The sequence below is a fragment of the Protobothrops mucrosquamatus genome, unplaced genomic scaffold (assembly GCF_001527695.2).
Source record: "Protobothrops mucrosquamatus isolate PMUCROS unplaced genomic scaffold, P.Mucros_1.0 scaffold45, whole genome shotgun sequence".
Lineage (NCBI taxonomy): Eukaryota > Metazoa > Chordata > Lepidosauria > Squamata > Viperidae > Protobothrops > Protobothrops mucrosquamatus.
This window is the reverse complement of record NW_015386427.1, coordinates 4,020,643-4,040,964: the sequence shown is the minus strand read 5'-3', so window position 1 is coordinate 4,040,964 and position 20,322 is coordinate 4,020,643. Positions and strand designations below refer to the sequence as shown.

Here is a 20,322-nt window from a genome sequence, read left to right as displayed (position 1 = left end):
CGTACTAATTCCTCCCTCCTCCTTCAACCCCCTACCCTCTCCCCCCACCCTTTCTCCATCGCTACCCCCAGACATGGCTGGTCCTGACCTAAGGGGAACCTCCCCCCTCCCATCCACCCTGGTTCCCCCTAAAAATTTATTAAAACACCCCTGTAAAAACATTCTCAACTTAAATAATTTGAATAATTTTTTGTCCGTGGCCGCTTGGCATCTTGAACATAGGGAACCATGGGAGATATGCCACAGCCACCTATGCTGTAGCAGATTCAATAAATCCCTAAGAGGAAGCATTTATCTTATCTCAATTCCAGAAATATGAGTATTATTGGAATTATAGTTTAAAAAGAGAATAAGCAGCAAGGAGAGAAATGTTAAAATGCAAGTGAGTCTGATAATAGATATATCTAAATTTTGTCTCATAGGAATTACAGGAAGAATCTAATCTCAGAATTTGTTTATCTTTCTATTTTACTAATAAAAGGTTCTCAGAGTGATTGGTTTAAATAGATCACTGTCCCCGAAGTAACTTGTATTGTTTAGCAAATAACATATATACTTTTAAAAAATGCTTTTATTGTTTAATAATCAAATTTGTATGGCACCCATATCATATAAAGGTACTCTATGCAGTGTACAATAATCCAGTAAATGTGTAAACAGTCCAATAAAAGATAAGTACACCTTTATTTATTTATTAAATTTATATGCCAGCCATCTTATTGTCAAGCAACTCTGGACACCTTACAACATTATCAAATCAAACATGAAAAAAATAAAAAATATTAAATGAACAAAGATTAAATTTAAAAACAGAATATGGTGGGGGTGGGATTTTTTTCCTAGTGCACTAATTATTTCCACTATGACCAATCGGTAGAGCCAGGTTTTGAGATTCTTATAGAAGGGTCAAGAGAGTGGAGGCAGATTTTATCTCAACAAACATGGTGTTCCAGAGGGCTGAAGCCATGGTAGAAAAGACCCTTCTCTTGGACCCAACCATCCAGAATTCCTTGACTAACAGGGTCTGCAGCACGTCCTTTCTTTTGGCACCAGTGGATAGACCAGTCCTGTTAGGGTGAGATGCTTTCTTAGATACCCTGGACTCATCCATTAACATCATTAATGCAGATGACATGCTAATAGTTTTTTTTAATAAAAGTGATTTATTTTCCATTGCTTTAAAGGCAATAATTTTTTAAGTAAACCTAGCTGATTATATATTTGATTTGATTTTGATTTTGATTTTATTAAATTTATACCCCGCCCTTCTCCCGGAGGACTCAGGGCGGCTTACAGCCAGTTTAAAACAATAGTACAGTACAATACAAAATTTAAAAAGATTTAAAAATAACTATTCAGATTTGGCTGCTCCTACTAAAAATTTAATTTAAAACCCCTTTAAAATACCCCTAGGCCAGTCCTGCCTGCTAAAATAACCAGGTATGTTGCCTTCCCTATAAGTCTCAACATGGGTATTTTGGGAAGTTCTTATTTGAACATAGCTCACTGTTGTTAAAATTTAAAGGGTGTGAATCTATATTACTTGGAAGCAGTTTGCTGATTTATTAATGCTATATTGTTACTGTGTCCAGCTCTGTTTTTAGCCCTTCTACCTGTTTTTAAGCACTGAATGTGCCTAGAATTGAACATTAGTAGAGTGACTAGCTCCACTGTAGAGTTACAGCTGCTTCCTTCTGGCAAATATTTCATTTCCAGCCCCTGTCCCCTCAATTATTTTGCTTGTCTTCTTTTTTTGATGGTTTTCTGAGTACATGATATAGAATGCCAGAATAATGTTGTTTTTTAAAATCTTCTGCCTCTGATTTTGGTTGATTGCTATAGTGCTAATCGAGAATCTGAATACATGTACACACATTTTTTAAAAAGTAGAATTCACAATCTCCTGAATGTATTAAATTCATGTGAACACTGTTGCCTGTCTATATGCACTAAGTTCTCACATTTTGTCCCAAAGGTGCTTTTTCAACAGGTAACTGTACTTTTTTTTCTTTGAAGACGTTTCACTTCTCATCCTGAAGAAGAGCTGAAGAAGCTTTTTAGATGAGAAGTAAAACACCTTTAAAGAAAAACCAAGGAAGACCAGTTGCCTCTTGAAAAAGCACCTTTGGGACAACCATGACCTGGATGACTGAAAATCTCCATAGACATTCTCACATTTTGATTGAGATTAGAATTTTTTCAGGCTATTATTTTAAAACCTGTGGTTTATAGCATTGTTATCTACTTGCAATTAAAAATTAATTTTAGATCATTATGATCATAAATGAAACAAACTTGGGTACTGGAAAACCCTTCAATGTCTGCTCTTATATTCTTATGAGTTGTATTAACCCAAGAAGTTGTTTAAACGCAAGCCACTTTATGCTAATTTTTTTTTAATCCATGCATGAGAAGTTTTGAAAATTGTTCTGAATTTTATCCAACCTACTATTCTATATGCAAAATGTAAAAATGTTGAACAGGAATTATAAATTTTAAAAAAGGATTTATTTGGACAAGCAATGGTCCCCAATAGAAAAGCTTGGACTTAACTATCTATGTCTTTGAAATGATTAATTTCAAAGCCAGCACAGTATTTGTGCTGGCGTTTCAAATTCTCTCTCTTTGATGAGCATGAATTATACCATCTTGTGGATATTTAAAATAGGGAAAATCTTAGTCCTATGAAAGAAGGAACAGTTATTTCATGCACTATTAATGCTATAGAGGCATCCATATTTAGATCATCAACATTTGTTTAAGAATTAGTCCTTAATAGAGGAGCTGCCAAGGATTTTCATTTAATGACATCATTCCATATAATCTATCCACATCTCTTCTTCATTATAGAATGTAATTTAGTTTGCATCATATTCAGCATGATTCTGTTGGATGCAGAAATCTCCTTTTTATCAACTGTTTAATAAGCTATAAAAGTGTGTAATTATGGGACTTCCGGTTAGGCGTCACGGCGTGACGGGCGCAGGAAGATGGGGCTTCATTTTCACATTCAATTTCACCCCGCTGGGGACCGTAAAAAGGGTTGAAAGTCACCCCGGAGAGATGACAAAGAAGGAGGGGATCCTCGATCGCCCCTCTGTTTGATATGAGGAAACCCTCCAAATCGGCGGGGAAAGACTGGCTACACTTCTGTGGCCAGTCAGAAACTGCTGATAACCGAAGAAAATAAGCACTAACAAGGAACTTTTGAGCAATATGGGTGGAACTGGGTGAGACTTTATCCTCTTTTTATGATTTTTAAGACTTTTTCCTGGAAAAAAACACCCAAAGCAAAGAATCCTCCCCAATGAGAGAGGGAAGGGGAATTTCCGTCCCATTCTCTCAGGAAAAGAAAAGCAGCGAACTAATTGCTTGGGGGAAAACAGAGAAAATCACAAGATTAATTTGGAACCAATACAGATATATAGCTTTGAAATTTGGGGATTAAAAGTATTTTTGAGACTTTTTTTAGAAAAGAGACTTGAAAAGTTTGTAATATAAGTTTGGATTTAAAAAGCTGGAAGATGGCATTAATGACATCTACTGGAGAACTACGGCACTACAATTTATTATTAAGGAACTTGGCTTGAACCCCAGACTCAGATAAGACTTTGTTGTCCTTGGAAACTTTCACTTTTGAAGACTGCAGCTGGGAAAAGGAAAAAAAAACCTCTTGGGCTGCTTCTTTGTTGTTCCTGGAAACTTTCACTTTTGTAGACTGCAGCTGGGAAAAGTGAAATAAACTCTTGGGCTGCTTATCTGTGATGGGGACCCTATTGGACGATTAAAGACTACATACAAAAACAAAATGAGTGTTTCATACTTAGCCTTAAATGATAATAATAACAATAATAGTAGTAGTAGTAGTAGTAGTAGTAGTAGTAGTAGTAGTAGTAGTAGTAATAATAATAATAATAATAATAATAATAATAGTAATAAAGTTGGAAGGAACCTTGGAGGTCATCGAGTCCAACCCCCTGCCCAGGCAGGAACCCTACACCATTTCAGACAAATGGCTGTCCAGTCTCTTCTTAAAAACTTCCAGTGTTGGAGCATTCACCACTTCTGGAGGCAGGTTGTTCCATTGGTTAATTGTTCTAACTGTCAGGAAGTTTCTCCTTAGTTCTAGGTTGCTTCGCATCTTTAACACCTGCCTCTTGAGGCTCCCAGCTTGATATACTAACAAGAAAATGTTAATGAATCTCAGAAAGAAATTCTTTCTACATTGAAATCAATTCAACAGACAATTGTTTTATTTCATGATGAGACTAAAAAATAACGCAAATGAGATAAAAGAACAATTTTCTAATCTAAACTTGCAAATCCAAACAGTGACTACAAAGAAGGAACTAGTAACCCAGAAAACAGAAAGTAAATTAGAAGAAACGGATCCAAAGATGGTGGACCTAGGAAGGAATTAACAGACAGACACAGACAAATGAAAAATTAGAAGATGCAGTGATAACACCGGAAATGGAAAAGATCTTACTTGTCAAAATCTCAAAACATATTTGAGGATAAGGAAGAGCTGATCGAAAGGATGATAAAGCTGTTAGGAGAAAAGCTGAATATTGATAAACAAGAAATGAAAAGAAAAACTGAAGGAGAAAGATGGAGGCTGTTTAATGAATATAAATGGGTGGAGCATTCTTCCAAAAATACTTCAATCAAATTCTCTTTCTCATTCCAAACAATATATACAAAAACAGAAGAAGAATTACTTGATGATTCAAATGTATTGACTTAGAAAGTTATTTGGCAAAGGAAGAAAGCTAGAGTAAGACTGAAGAAAATAGAGGTTTTGACCTATTAAATGGGATATTATACTATTAAACAGATGTTTGAATATGGTTTAAAAAATAGATAACTGTTATAAATAAAAGTATTATTATAATTAGAAGGATAGGATTTGTAACTAGAATATTATATTTTGTTATGAGATGGGAAATATGAAAATTCTAAAAGGGTTTGAATAAGGGAAGCCTTTGGTTACCCAAATATAATTTATTATGAGAAAATTATAAGCGATAGAGATACTTTGAACATTGAGGGGAAATTAAAATTTTTAAAAAGCGGGAAAAACAGGATATTGATTGAACAAATGGATTTTAAGTGCAAATGCAATTGAGATATGTTTTGGCTAGAAAAGATATTATAAACTCATACTATTAATATTATGTACCATAAAAATTGATGAAGATGTCTATATTTAATTGTATATGTATTAACAGTAACAAGAATTGTATTTGCCCTGTGTGGAAAAATGCATACCACCGGAGGAAGAGAGGACCAAGGAAGCACTGGATGATATAGTATTGGAACTAGACTGAGAAAGTTAATATGTACTACTGAATTACCAATGGACCCAGACAACACATTGTTTATTAAGTACTTACGATTGTAAAATTAGAAAATTAATAAAATATATTTTTTAAAACTGTGAAATTATGAAACATCAGCTATGATAAAATTGTCTCCCTAGTGTTGTTATTCTAATAGCAAGCTACAAAAACATTTTTATTTTCTCAAGGATTTGAAACATGCTAGGCTATAAATTCCTAGGCCATTTTCTTAAGATAAGTCTCATTAAGTATTAGGACATGTAAGCCTAAGCAAACATCAAAACTTTATACTTAATCATTTATTTTATATGCTATATGTGATGGTATATATATGTGTGTGTTTAATTAAATTTAGTATATTTTACTCTGGCTTTGAAAACTACTCTGGAAAGTCAACTAAAAAGTAGTATATAGACCTTTCTAAATAAATAAATATATCTGGCTGAAACAATGCCTTGATAGCCAAATTGATTTATATTAAGCAAAACCATCAGTCCATTTAGCCTCTTTATGGCTGATGAAAGTATTGGAATAACCAGTTTGACCATCAAATTATAGAAATAAGATATAGAGAGGCATCCCTGGGAGAAGTTGTCTAACTACTATTAGATTTGATCTTTGAGTCTATTGAACTCAAAGTCAATAGACAGTCCCTGGCTGTATTTCTGTTAGGTTCAAGCTTTTCATCCTGCTTTTCACAATTGGATCAAGTGATAGATTGCTTACCAACTTTTAGATAATTGGTTCCATTCTTAAATAATTGAAGTTTCTACTCTTTGGAAGATTTTTAATGTTCAATTAAATTTATATAAATGTAATTTAAATCCAATGTTCTGTATTCTACATTTGGGATGATAATAAAGATATTTTAATCTTTTTTTCATGAACATCCTTTGAAGTTCTTGAGGAGTGCTATCTTTCAGCTTTTCCTTCTAAGGTAAAATATTCCTGCTCCTGTCAAACTCAGAAGGATTTAATTTCTAGTCCTCAAACATCCCCGTTCTTCTTCCTGAATATAATACAGGTGGTCTTAAATTTTGATATCCAGAACTGGATATAATACTTGAGATGGGGATTAAAGGAATAAAGCATTAATTCCTATGCTTTGGAAACTATACTTCTGTTGATGCAATTAAAATTGTTTACTTTTTTTTAGCTACTTCACACTCCTAACTCATAATCATTTAGTAATCAACTACAAGGTATTTTTAAGTACTACTACCAAGCCAGGTATTACTTATGTATTTCATTTCTATTTTTTAAGTGCATAACTTTCCATTTCTCTCTTTATAAACCTTTTGTTTTAGTCTGTGTCCTTAACAAGATTGGTTTGGTTCTTATTATGTCTTCCAGAATATTAAGTGTCCTATCCAATTTTGTGTCATCTGCAGCACTTTCTCTTTTTCCAAGTCATTAATAGCAGTTTTTTAAGAATACAGACTCCATATCTCAATACCTCTCTCTATTCCAATCCTAATTCTAGAATTTATTGTAGTGTCTGCTTTTCTTCCTTTTTTATTTGTATTTATTGAGAGTTTTATGTACAGTAGAAGTCAAATCTAAAGGTGAAAAAAAAAGAAATAGGTGCAAGAAAGGAAAGAAAGGAAAGTTATGAAATATCCTAACAGAAAGTCCCAACCTTCTCTCCAACAAATAATTATAATCTTATAGTCCTCCTTCCCTTTTAAATCTTGCACAAATCCTGTCACTTTGTCCACACATTGTTTAATCCTCCAACCCGTGAATCACGTCATTTGTTTCTTTCACCAAATCTTTAGGTAGGTAGTCCTTGATTTATAACTGTTTGTTTAGTGATTGTTCGTAGTTGCATCACTGAAAAATGTGATTTATGACTATTTTTCATACTTATGACTGTTGCAGCATCCCTCGGGTCACATGATCAAAATTCAGATGCTTGACAACTGGTTAATATTTAGGACGGTGATCACATTATGTGACCTTCTTACAAGCAAAGTCAATGGGGAAGATACTAAAATTCACTTAGTATCCGTGATATTAACAACTGCAATGACTCACTTAACAACTGTGGCAAGAAAGGTTGTAAAATGTGGCAGAATTCACTTAACAACTGTCTTGCTTAGCAAGAAATTTTGGATTCCATTGTGGTGGCAAGCCGAGGACTATCTGTATAAAGTTTCCAGTCTTTCAAAAAAAAATTTGTTATTGTTTTCTCTTGCTTTCCTCCTTTTTAAATCATTTGCTCTGTTTCAGTAATTCACTTCTTTATTATATGTCAAGAATTTCTTCAAAGTAATAAATTAAATTTTGACTAGATAATTCAGTATCCTATAATGCATTTTTGGCTCAGGAGATTTTAACTCAAAGACAATAGGCAACCCCTGGCCATCTTTCTATTAGGTTCAAGGTTTTCATCCTGTTTTTCACAATTGTTTTTTACGAAAGAGAAAGACAAGACATGAGCTGAGTAGTTCTGAATTATTAATGGTTCTCCAATTGTTTGGGGAAACAATTCTTTTTCACTGATCCTTTTAAAACCAGATTCTAAGATTGAGAGTAAGGTCTTATGTGTTTCATAGCTACCACCTAGATCCACCCCCTTAAAACTGGCCAGATGTGACATTTTATTTTTCTACACAACACAGCATTTCAGTGCACACTTCTTTGAGAATAAAGTCCACTGAATTTAGTGAGACATTTGAGAAGATATGCATATTAGTAATAACTATCAAGTGGCACATCTGCATGTAATTTCACTCTGCAGCAAAAATAGATAATCTAACCTCTTCCTCCAGTATTTTGGACTGTCAGTTTCCATCAGCTCTAACTGTAACATGTTAGATTTCCATGTGAAAATCTGGACACCATCAGGTTGCCTACATCTTAGAAGTTGATAAAGGAGGAGCTATCGCAAAAATGAGGTTGGATTTTGGAAGTATGGCTTCCTTTTACACAACCTGTATTATTTAGTATAGAAACAAATCATAATAACTACTTTAGTATATATTTCTGTCTAGCGTATTCATTATAATAAAAAGGCAGAACATAATTCAAATAAATAAATGCCATAATTCAAGTTACTCAGATCTATTTTCTGTAGGAGAGTACGTATAAGAGAAGAAAGCTGAAGTAAGAAATTCAGAAAATACAGATTCTTAATTATAGGAGCAAAGAGTCACTATCTTTAGCAATTATTCTTCTGTCTATCAGTCCACTGTGCTCTCCAGATTTTGGAGATATGGGTAAGAACTAGTACAGTATTTATAAGAGTCCAAGCAAAACTAGGTAAAACATAAGAGCTTTTTCAACTATGTTTATCATTTTCTCATATTTCTAAGTATGCAGTAGTAGTGAATGTCTGTAGCTCACGTGTAGGATGAGGTTGAAGGTTCATTCTTCGAGCTTGTGGGTTGGTTTCTGAACATTTCATTGAAGATGTTACCTATCCTGGTAACAAAACATTTAGAAACCAATCCACAAACTCGAAGAACGAACCTTCACCCTCATTTCTAAGTATATATAATGTTTGAATCAAAGCAATGCTGAATTGTGTTTGTATGTAAAGGGTAATCAGATAATTTTGCTAAACGTAATAATTGAAAATTGCTCTTAAAATGCCATTCCCTTTAAGAAGCAAAATTAATAACAATCTATTTCTTGGTCAACTTAACTGCTGTATTTTTTATATTTTACAGGTCTTCTGCCACAGCTCCTGGGGGTAGCTCCAGAAAAGGCCATAAAGCTTACTGTAAGTTCAGAGCAAAACATTGAGTCATTCTTAATGTATTATATTCAATTTCCAGTAGAAAGAATTATTATGATTATATGCTTAAAGTATGCATTGGGTATATTTTGCTTGGGCAAAAGTATACTTGTGCATTTCTTACATGTTTTGATTTCCTTTATTTTGTATTTTGGATGAGAATCTTTCATATTGCAATTTCAAATTGATTCAGGACCTTTACATACTTATTTTTAAAGAGCAGAAAGTTTTATTGCTGCTTTTTACTTTATTTCCTATTTAACTAGAATATTACAGAAAAAGAGACTTAAGATATTAATTAACTTGCCAATAAATAGCAGTTCAAATATTAAATTGTAATAGCTTAAAATAAATTTTCTTTTTAGCATTTTAATTCTACAAAATATCCAAAATATATTTTCAGAAAGCATTGTTCAAACTGACTAGTAGTATATTTTTTGAAGTATAATTCAGAATGTGTGAATATAAAGCTTATTTTTTTTATGTATAAACACTGTCTAATATTTGAATTCTTCTTGTGCTATAAATCTGTTCCAAGGTGAGTAAAACCCACCCAGGAACACACACACACATACATACACACACACACACTATTGCTGATAAACTTAAATTTTATACCTTAAAAATATATTGAGATTTTAAATATAAAAGTTTGTTTGAATTTGGTTTTTTTTTTAGGTAAATGATTTTGTGAGAGACAAATTTATGCACAGAGATGGTTCTGTCCCTTTTCCAGCAGAAATTCTTGCTGGGGGTTGCGTAAGTATTCTGTTTCTCTTTCACCATGATGTTAAAGAAACACAATTATAAATCAAACCACAAACGTTAGGATTTAATTTGAACTGATAAATAGTCAAACTGTTAGTTCTTAAATTAATAAGATGATGGCAGCAATGTAATATTGGAAGAGAACAGTTTTGGTGTTTTTAAAACCTATGGCTTAATAATTATTTTGTGTTGGAGAATTGCTTGGCATTTTGAAGTCTAAATGGTTATAAATTTAGTTACTTACATTGTACTTATCTAAAAGCTGGTTTAGTACAGTATTGATCTTGTTTCCTTTTCTTCCCCTTCTTGCTATTTTTCACTTATTTTCTTTTATGCTCTAAATCTGACTTGCTGAAGACCACAAATTATAGAAATAACCTTGTTGCTCTATCATCGATAGTTTTTATAATGTTAATTTAAGCACTTCATTATTTCTAATGTAAAGTATAGCTAAAATATTTTATATACATTCTGCCTTGCTTTCATAAAGTACACTCATAAAGTGTACTTTAAAAAACAACTAGTCGTTCATTCTGTGAATGCAGTATTTCTGCTGATCCACAGCAGTTCCTATAATGATAACGTGCAATATTGGGGGGAGGGGTGTTGATTTTTATTTTGTTTGAGCAATTATAAATCCATTTTGCATGAAATGAACTCTTGTTAAAGATAATGACATTTTAAAGACAGAGTGCTGTTCATTTAACTCACTTTGATCAGTGGATAGGAGAGAGCTGGTGGAGCTCCAAGCTCACTGGTAAATTTCTGCTGTCATAAGAATGATGAGGTCATTCTTTAAAAATCAGTTAAATTCCTGCTGAAAACAGTATAGAAATACAAAGCCAACTGCACCAAACTCTCTATAAAATAACAGAAATTTGTACATTCTTTCTTCCAAAAAGCACACTACATAGGTAATTGTGCAACTATATTTATTCAATGTTGTGTAAATAGGAGAGACCTAGTTGCTTTTTGCGATTCACCGAAGATAAAGAGATGCTCTGTTTGATCAATGACCTGTCATGTACTGCCAGATAGCTTACCTGCTCTGTAATTGAAGAAGTATTTAAGGGAGGGGCATTTTAAAGTTTTTTAAAGTTTTTTTTAATTATACACTTTTCAATTTATAAGCAGAATTAAATTAAATTAAAATAAAATACTATGATGTAGAATAAAAGTTATCAGATGACCAAAACCCAGATAACATTAAAATATTATTAGAGTATTTTATTTTTTATACATTTACCTTCATTGTGGTAGCCTGTCCACTGGATTTATTTTTCCTAAATAAGCAATGTTATGTATTTTGTTCTATGTAAGTTATGTCCGGAAGAAGAGCAAACTCTTTGAAAACCATGTTTACTAGAACTCTCTGCTGGCATTTTCCTCTAAAATTAATTATGTGATTCTTCATAATTTCCTGGCAGTAGATGTTTGATGGCAAACAGCCCAAGGCTTCCTTTGAACTGAAGTGTTTAAATAAAGATCAGCGCCAGGTAGATAGGATGAGGCTTATGTTGTCTCCCTGTGGGTGGTCTTGTTTCATTATGTTTTGGTATCTTTTTCAAAGCTGGATACACAGAATTGAGATAGCTAGATCCTGCATAATGTATTTCTTTCTGCTTGTTCTAAATTAGTTTCCCCAATCTGATGGCATAAAGATATGCTGGACACCAGCTTTCATAATTTCCCATGAACAAAGGTTGTGTCCATGCTATTGAGTTGCAAAAAATGGAGGGCACCCTGTTAGGAAAGGCTGTTGTAAGACAAGCTTAAGAAATGTGCCTGATGATTGGTCTGTATATAGAGACCCTGATTTTGTCAAAGGAACTATTGTTTTAGAAAGGTTCTTGCAAAGCTATGTGTCGGAAGATGAGGATATATTTTTCTTACATTTCCTTAATATTTAAAAAAAAATCTCAGATAATATGAGATGATGATGATGATGATGATGATGATGATGATGGTGATGATGGTGATGATGGTGATGATAATGATATGGTGCTTGTGGTTCAAATCTTTTTCTTAAGATTCAATTTTGTCATCGGAAAGAAAGGAAGAAAATTATTAAAGTATATTCTGTCCTGGTTAAGTTCCAACACCTAGCATGGTCCTTGTTCACCTGGGTAAAAATTGATCTGGATGGGTAAATTATGATCTTCAAATTATGTCTCACCATATTGTTTATGGGAGACATTCAGATGAAACCTCTCCAGTATAGATTTCATCTTCCTTAGGGTAGTATCTCACTGAGTTACGATGTGGAGGAGGAAGAGGAAGATGCCCAACAATGTGAAATCACAGCTGCCAGTTCTTTAGCTGGAGTTGGCCTTCATATACATCAAGTTCTTTCCAATAATTTAAGACATTGTAAAATATTGGTGCAGTATATGTGTACATCTATCCTTTATGGTCTTTTATCAAATGGACCATCAAAGATTCTTTGGTATGGTACCCAGTGTGCTGCTAGTCATTGGGATCACCATGGTTAATTTAATGCTAACTTCAATTTTTAGATATTGGTATTTTGTTATCTTTTCCAGTTTGTCTATTCTACTATCCACTGGTTATTATTTTCAATATGTCAGTTAATCTTAAAGAGCCACATTATCTAGGAAAGAGAGCAAATTACTTTATTGAATCTGTGTTCTAAATCTGTGTTCTCACCTTTAAGGTTATTAAAAATAATTGCTGTATATTAAAGTTTTATTTAATATACTACTGTAAGTTTTAAACTGCTTGGTAACCTGATTACATCATTAGACATCTGATAGGTTGGTCTGGATTTTCTGTAAATTCTTTGGAACTTCCAACATGACGTTCCTAATTCTCTTCTATCAGGGTTTTTAGGCTGCCTAAAGTTGGTATAAGAAAGGATAGGACAAAGTGTGTGTGTGGAGGGAAGTTTACAGTTTTAATTTTTACTTTTGGGTTTTTACAACTCTCCATTCAGAATTGATTTGGTGTTGTAATTGCATGTAGCCATTCTTTATCTGTGTTGTAGATAAATAGATTGAGCAATATTCCTGATGTAATTGTCTCTCTTGAAATCTTTTTGGCTTTAGGAACCAAATTATACCCTAGTATTAGTTACTTCAGAAATCTTAAGGAACTAAAGGCCAGTCTGTTTAGGAATGTTGTAAAAGAAATTGGGAAGCAACACAGTACTTAATCTTATATTTGCATCTATTATCTAAAAAACTATATATAACCTCCCTGGAGATTTGCCACGTTGTATGACTATATTTCATCACCATCAACTTTGGACCACTGTTAAAGAGCAGAAGCCCCTCAGGATAAGCTGAGATTGCATTTAATTATGTCATAGTGGTCAAATAAGAAAAAAGACTCAGTGATAAAGCATGCACTTTGTAGTTTTAAATTTTAAAGTTCCATTATGTCTCCAGCAATTGTTCAACAGATAGATGAAAAATAAAAGTGAAAACCAATATCTTAAGTTCTATGTTGCTGGCTATCTTGTATATGAACTTCTTCAATTAAAACAAATCATTTTATAGCATATTTTTTTAAACTATAGATGCCTCTATAGGAGATTTGGAGAGAAGCATTTTCCTTGGTTAAACTACTTGTGAACAGAACAGAAATATTTAATAATACAAAATATTTCAATCTATAAGCTTATACATGGACGGAGAAACATAGTTATTATTGCTGAAGTTTTTGTGAGTAACAGGCAGAACCAATACTCTTATGTTTCCAGCAATTATTCAACAGATAGATGAAAAATAAAAGTGAAAACAAAAATCTTAAATTCTGTGTTGCCTGGCTATCTTGTATATAAACTTTTTCAATAAAAAAATTACTTTTCATTACTGATCAGATACGTTATAAATAATCATATATCATGTATGATATTTCTATCAAATTGAAACTGCAAATACAATATTTCTATATAATATCTTGTAAGAAGCACTGCAGAATAATATGTTATGTAACCTGTTTATCCAGTACTGCTTCCACATGGCCATTTAGTATGGAATTGCCATGTTTTGTGAGTACATGGTAGTTCATACAACAGTGTCATATGAATATTCCACATTATTCTCATAGCAAGGGTGGGAGATACTTGAGAATTATGTACCTCCACCTTATATTTGCAGCTCCCAATTCCCATTATTGAACTGCTGAGATTCTGTGACAAAACAATGAACAGAGATCAAAACAGGAATATTAAACCTCTTGAAAATATAACATTCTGATCTTTAGAAAGTCTGATTATTTGACTATTTCATAAAGACTCACAGGGAGACATGCAGTGACTTTATCTAGACAATTGAACTGATTTTTTGTAATGTTTGATTCCTAATATATATGGTTGCTTTATACCATTGAATTTAATCTTAAATTTCTTATCCATTTATTTTACTCTAAATTACATATTTAGATAGATACCTGTCATTTAGAATTGGCTGATTGAAGTACTCATAAGCTCTGTAAATGATTACATTTTGAGTTGTAATATTCTGAGGATTAAAATTCTTTAATATTTGTGGTGTCTTTATTCTCTTGCAAAGTTTTGTCCTTATCCAAGTGTAATCTTAATAAATGAACTCTTTAGTTCATTTCATCTGATAAGGTACTTCATTTGGTAGGTACCTTCAATGATGATCAAAGAAAAACTTTTTTAAAGCTAGGAAAAAGAACTTGGGAGAAGTTATGTATATATATATAAATTAGCATACAGTATGTTCTAACTTCTTAATAGGAGCCAAGATTATATTCAGTCTGGAATGCTTCTACTTCATATGTAATATTGGCTTAGGTAGTTGGATTTGTCAGAGTTGTAATTTCAATACCCACAAAGCCTGGAATGTTTTTTTATTGACTTAATCACCCTTCAGAATTGGAAAAAGACACAACATTGAAATCAGCTGATGCTTATTATGGCAGGGATGAGCTTCGTAGCTTCTGGCACATTTTGCAGGGTCGAAACTGCTCATGTGGGTTGATTTTATCTTCAGTCTAAATTAAAAATGCTTTATTCACCACAGTCTAGCAACCTTTTGTTTTTTAACAAAAGCACATACTGTATATTATTTTGCAAAGCAGAATATTTTAGGCTTCCTTGATGCCTAATAATATTGCTTTCTCCAGGTTTAAATTGTATTGATACTATGGTTTAGTTCACAGACATGAGTTTATTATTATTCTTTTTCTTGTGCCATATCCGTTATCAGACATTATGTTGGCGATCCTATTTTTATCAGCAGCCACACGAAAAAGTGCTGCTGAGTTTTGTCCAAACCAGGCCCTGAGTTTATGGGAGTATTTAATCAAAAGTCTGATTGAATGTTCTAATTAATTGCTTAATTAGTTTTACTTACTTTTTAATTATTTAAAATCTCATTGATTAATTAAATATATTAATTATTAAAACATTCCTCCCCTTTTGGTGGGGCATTTGGGCCTTTTAGCTTCACAGATTTAGAATATTATGGAAATATAGGTGATTATTGACCATAATAGGATGTATTCTTTTGTAATTGACAAGCAAAATATTTGTATCATATCATACAGATATAAAAATATAATTTTTAAAAAATGGAATAAAAGTTTAGCTATGGTTGGCTATGTGCAATCATATAGTGCTGTGAAATTGTCATAAATAAATAATGAATAGAAATAGTGTCATAGATTTACATTCAAGAACCAGACCTTAAAATACAGAAGGTCTGTAAATCATTAAATGTTACTATTCTTCCCAACAGTCAAAATAGACATATGTTAAAGGCAGATCCAAATGTTAACATATCTGACAAACGTGCAACTTAAATGCTTTTATAACATCAAACAAATAGGTTTTTCTTTGATTCCTTGATTTCACATTTGAAGATGCTATATCTAACAAAATGAAAATTATCAAGCCTTCTATTTTTATAGCATCAAACTGGTCAGAGCTTGTAAAATAATATTTTTCCTACTTAGATATGCCATTAGAAAATTAGAATGAAGAAGTCTCCATCTTATTTTTCTCAGTAACTTAACATCAATACAGTGTTAGTAGAAATTTAAACATTTTGTAATATTTCATTAGATTTTGTATATTACTTAATACAGTTTATTTTTAGTTTAAAAATTGGCTTATTTTTACATATTTATTTGAAAAACTTGTCAAGAAATTATTAAGTTGTGTTACATTCTTTTTTTTTGATAATTTAAATTCTTTTCTTTTTTAAATATGCTTCTCGATATTACAGTTCTCTTTAAATAATAGCATTGCCATATATGCAACCATTTTGATTTTGTACTTCTTTATATTCTGTGCAGTAGAAAAGCAAAGTGAAAAGCTGTCATTCAAGTACCTATGGTCAAACATGGGGAAAAGATCACAGATGAGATGCAGTTGAGAATAATGGGAAAAATATAATAATGGGTGATAGTGCTTATTTTAATGAACTTGGAATGGTAATCTATTCTCTGTATTTCTAAAGTTAGTAATTTCATATCTATTTCTTGGATGAGATTTCACCAGGAATCTCAAGGCATTAACTAGAATCAGAAACTGAAAAAGAATTGTGTAAATCTGTCAAAAGTTATACTTTGGAACATGTAGGAACATGTACAAAGTAGTTATTTTTCAATAGTTAGAGTTGTCATATATGCAAACTGAAACAGATAACCAGGTGCAGCTTCGAAAGGAGCCATATGAATATGAAAAAAGGTGTAGTTGCTTTAACAGTCGGGAAAGAGGTGCCTCATGCTTCCATATGTTCTGTGGCGCTTCTTTTAGAGGATTTGCACAATTTTAGAAATAGCATTTCAGGAAGAAAGCAGTAGCAAACTTCTATGTTTTTGGCAAAATGCACAAATGGATTCATGAAGTAACTACTGAGACTTTGCAGTTTAATTATTTTGAAAATGGAAAAATATTGTAACATCCTTTCCAAAATACTCAGGGTATCAGCTATTTAAACAAATAAATTAACTCATTTTTCATTTTTTAAAAAGTCTATAGAGCTATTATTTAATCTGTCTGTGTGTCTGTCTCTGTGTGTGTGTGTCTGCCTGCCTGCCTGCCTGCCTGTCCGTCCGTCCGTCCGTCCGTCCGTCCGTCCGTCCGTCCGTCCGTCCGTCCATCCATCCATCCATCCATCCATCCATCCATTTATATTTAATTTAAGTGTAGCCAGACTCCCAATGACTTTATCTTCCAAGGAATTCTTTGAAACTATTAATTTATTACTCTATTTACTCTTGTACATAGACTCAGAGTAAATCTAGTCAGTTTGCACCTAGGGAATTCGGCATGATTACAGCTGTTAAATGACATGCATATTTTTATATTAAAATAACTACTGTTCATCAACTGATAGAACGCAATAGAGCTAAAATATTTTTCTTCTAATTTAAAATATATTTTATACATTGTACTCACATAAAAATAAATTATATTCCATAAAATCTAAATTTTAGTGTTTTAGCAATTTCATCTTTTAGCCTTCTGTGTGGCCTCTTAGATACAGGAAATGGGAAGCTAATAAAAGAACCTCATTTCATTAGAATGCACTTCATCCTATCTCAATGGTATACAATGATTTGAAGGTCTCCCTCACTCTGTAGTTATTTTGAGTTCTGGACACCTCTCAACCCAAGAACATTAGTAAGTTTACTTTGTTGTATTATGACAATCAGCACAGCAGCTCTGAACTAAAACTTTCTATTGTGCCCCTAAATGATTGAATGCTGCTATTTTAGACAAAGGATAAATATCCTGGGTTTTTCCCTTGTTTTTCTATCCTGAGGAGTGCAGAGAAAGAATGAAGAGGAAAGACAGACACATGTGTTCAAGGTTATACTGCCATCGAGAGGTGTCTAGTGATATTGTGATTTATTTGTGGTTTTTTAATATTTAGTTAGAATTATCACTGAAAAAGTATAGAAACAATTTTGTATTTAAACTATCTTAACCTATCATACAGAAATTGATATTACTCTTGTGTTGTGTGGTCCTTAAATTCTGAAACCCATTCACATTAAAACAATAAAAAAATGGCATTCCTTAATGCAGAGCAATGTTGTAACATAACATTGTAGATGTTGTATATAGATTATTGCACCTTTGTGTGTTTGTGTGTGTGTGTGTGTGTGTGTATTTGTAGAATGTTCAAAGTAAATGCCTTTAAAATAGCGTAACAGTTTAAGATTCTTGCACAATATATGACAGAGCTCCTGTTTGTTGGAATGTTTGTTTATAAAATTTTTATCCTTCTCTTTCTCAAGAAGTATTGTGTGGCATCTTAAGTCTTAAGAATTATTAATATTTATATAATTATTAATAAAACTATTAAACAGTAATCTGTTACTGATTGGTAACATAGGTTAATGAGACTAATAATCAGTTCCATAGGTAAGCATAAATTTGAACAGCATTCTGATAGACTCAAATATATTACTAAATATTGATGCTCAGAAGGGATATATAATTGCATGACATTTTAAAATTAAAATTATAACAAGAAATTGAAAATAAAATATTGTTTCATATTTATTTAAGGAATAATAGAACATTACATAACATTCCAAATTAATTTGGAATTGCTGTTTTCCTTATAACTTGAAACTTTTTCTTCTTTTCAGATATTCCATTTCATCAAATCAGTTGAGTGTGAATGTGTATATTTGTATATCAGAAAACTGATCATGTGTAAGATTTATCCTCAGTTTTAGGAGGATAAAAAGTATCCAGTGATTAGGGTTACTAAGTTTACATGCCTTTCCTCCTGACATCTTGTAAAAACATATATGAGCAGTGCTTGAGGCAAAACATTTATTTATTTAATTCAGTTAATTGCATTAATTCATAATGCTCTACAAAAGATCTTTCCATTGTATCCCCAGAGATCAGTTGTATAGGAATCTACTGGTATGGAAGGACTTTCTCCAGCTTTGGAAAGTCCCTACTATGAAGGAAGCAAACTGGAGGAAAGTTATTTTACTACCTGTTTTCCCATTTTTGTTATACCTACACTTATGTTTGCTAGACCTAAAGGCAATTTATTAAATTATTTATTTAGTTTTTATTAAATATATTAAAGTGTTTGTATATGTATGTATCGCTCTCTCTGTGTGTCTGTGTCTTTGTGTTTGTTTGTGTGTGTCACACAATGAGCCATTTTCCAGATATTCAGCTAGAGAGCTTTCTTGTTCCTGTCCAAAAAATTGTGTGATTGCAAAGCGCATAGTATCTAATGAGTACTCCCTTGCTGATTTCTTCATTTTTGTCAGCCTTCTGTTGAGTTGCAGATACTTCAGTCTTGAATTTAATAACTTGCTGGTTGCTACAGCATGCTTCATTAAATCAAGAATCCCATGTAGGTAAGTTTATGTTCAGTGAAAGAATAGCATAAATTCATTTCTGAGGTAGAAAAAGAGAAGATCTGCACAGATATATGAAAATTGCAGTGATATTATTATATGCTCAAAAGTATAAAGGTCTGACACTATCCACAATGGTTGGTGAAGATGATAGAATTTGCAGAGATGGCTATATTGAGTTCTCTGATTTAAAAGTGACTGGAAATCCTTTATACACTTTTTGTATGAAACAAAAAAATATACTTCTGGCTTATGCCTTACATAATTAGAAAAAAATGTATAATAGAAAAAACAAACTTTTGTAACCATAATGTAAGAAATAACTAATTATATTTGTATTTGCCGCAAAGGAAATTAAATAGAAATCCTTCTATTTCTTTTTGTCTTTTATTTCTGTACCTTTGTGTCTTTCCTTCTCTTTGTTTCTTTATTCTGTATTAATTTTGCTTAGTTTTATATTCTTGTAATATCTCCCTGTCTATCTATCAATGTATCTATCATATATCTATATACCTTGTTCTTCTATTGCCAACATGGAAACCCCTAGCTATCAACCTGATTACTGTTGTTTAAGATATTAAAGATACAAAGCTATTATTTAAAAAAGGAAGAATATTGTTAGTGGAAGAATATTGTTAGTAGAAGCATTCTTGTTTTAATTATTTCAGTATAGGGATGATACCACAGTTGCAGCTCATTAAAATCAAATAGAAGGAAATGGCTAATCTCATATCAATTGTGGAGAGTGCTGGAAAAGAGTGGCCCAGAGTGGACTTGTAGTTACATATTTGGCTGAACATCAGAAACTAATGACTTGGCCTCTAATAACCCCAAGTATTACTGTTGATTTCAAAGACTTTTAAGAATGGAGTATAATCTTTGCCTTGTTAACGTAATCCATCTGTATCAGATTCCCTCCATCTGTCTGAAGGAAATTTTTGTCAGACCATGTCAGCTATAGCAATATTCCCATCATGGTGCCCTCCAGATGTTTTGGACTTCAAATCCCATAATTCCCAATCAGTAGAGCCTTTAACCATTCTGACTGAGAATTATGAGAGTCCAAAACACCTGAAGTGTAATTTGGGATAAACTCTGCTGTAGTGATTGTCTATAAGAACAAAAAGAGATTCA

At 32.4% G+C, this 20,322-nt stretch overlaps 1 protein-coding gene across 1 annotated transcript in view; it reads left to right on the top strand.

Moving 5' to 3' along the window:
- SLC25A13 (solute carrier family 25 member 13) overlaps positions 1-20,322 on the top strand; it is a 143,188-nt gene that overhangs the window by 99,952 nt on the left and 22,914 nt on the right. The window contains exons 12-13 of the mRNA XM_015811586.2: positions 9,017-9,069; positions 9,763-9,843. Coding sequence (XP_015667072.2) covers positions 9,017-9,069; positions 9,763-9,843 — 134 coding nt within the window. The remainder of the gene's footprint in view (positions 1-9,016; positions 9,070-9,762; positions 9,844-20,322) is intronic.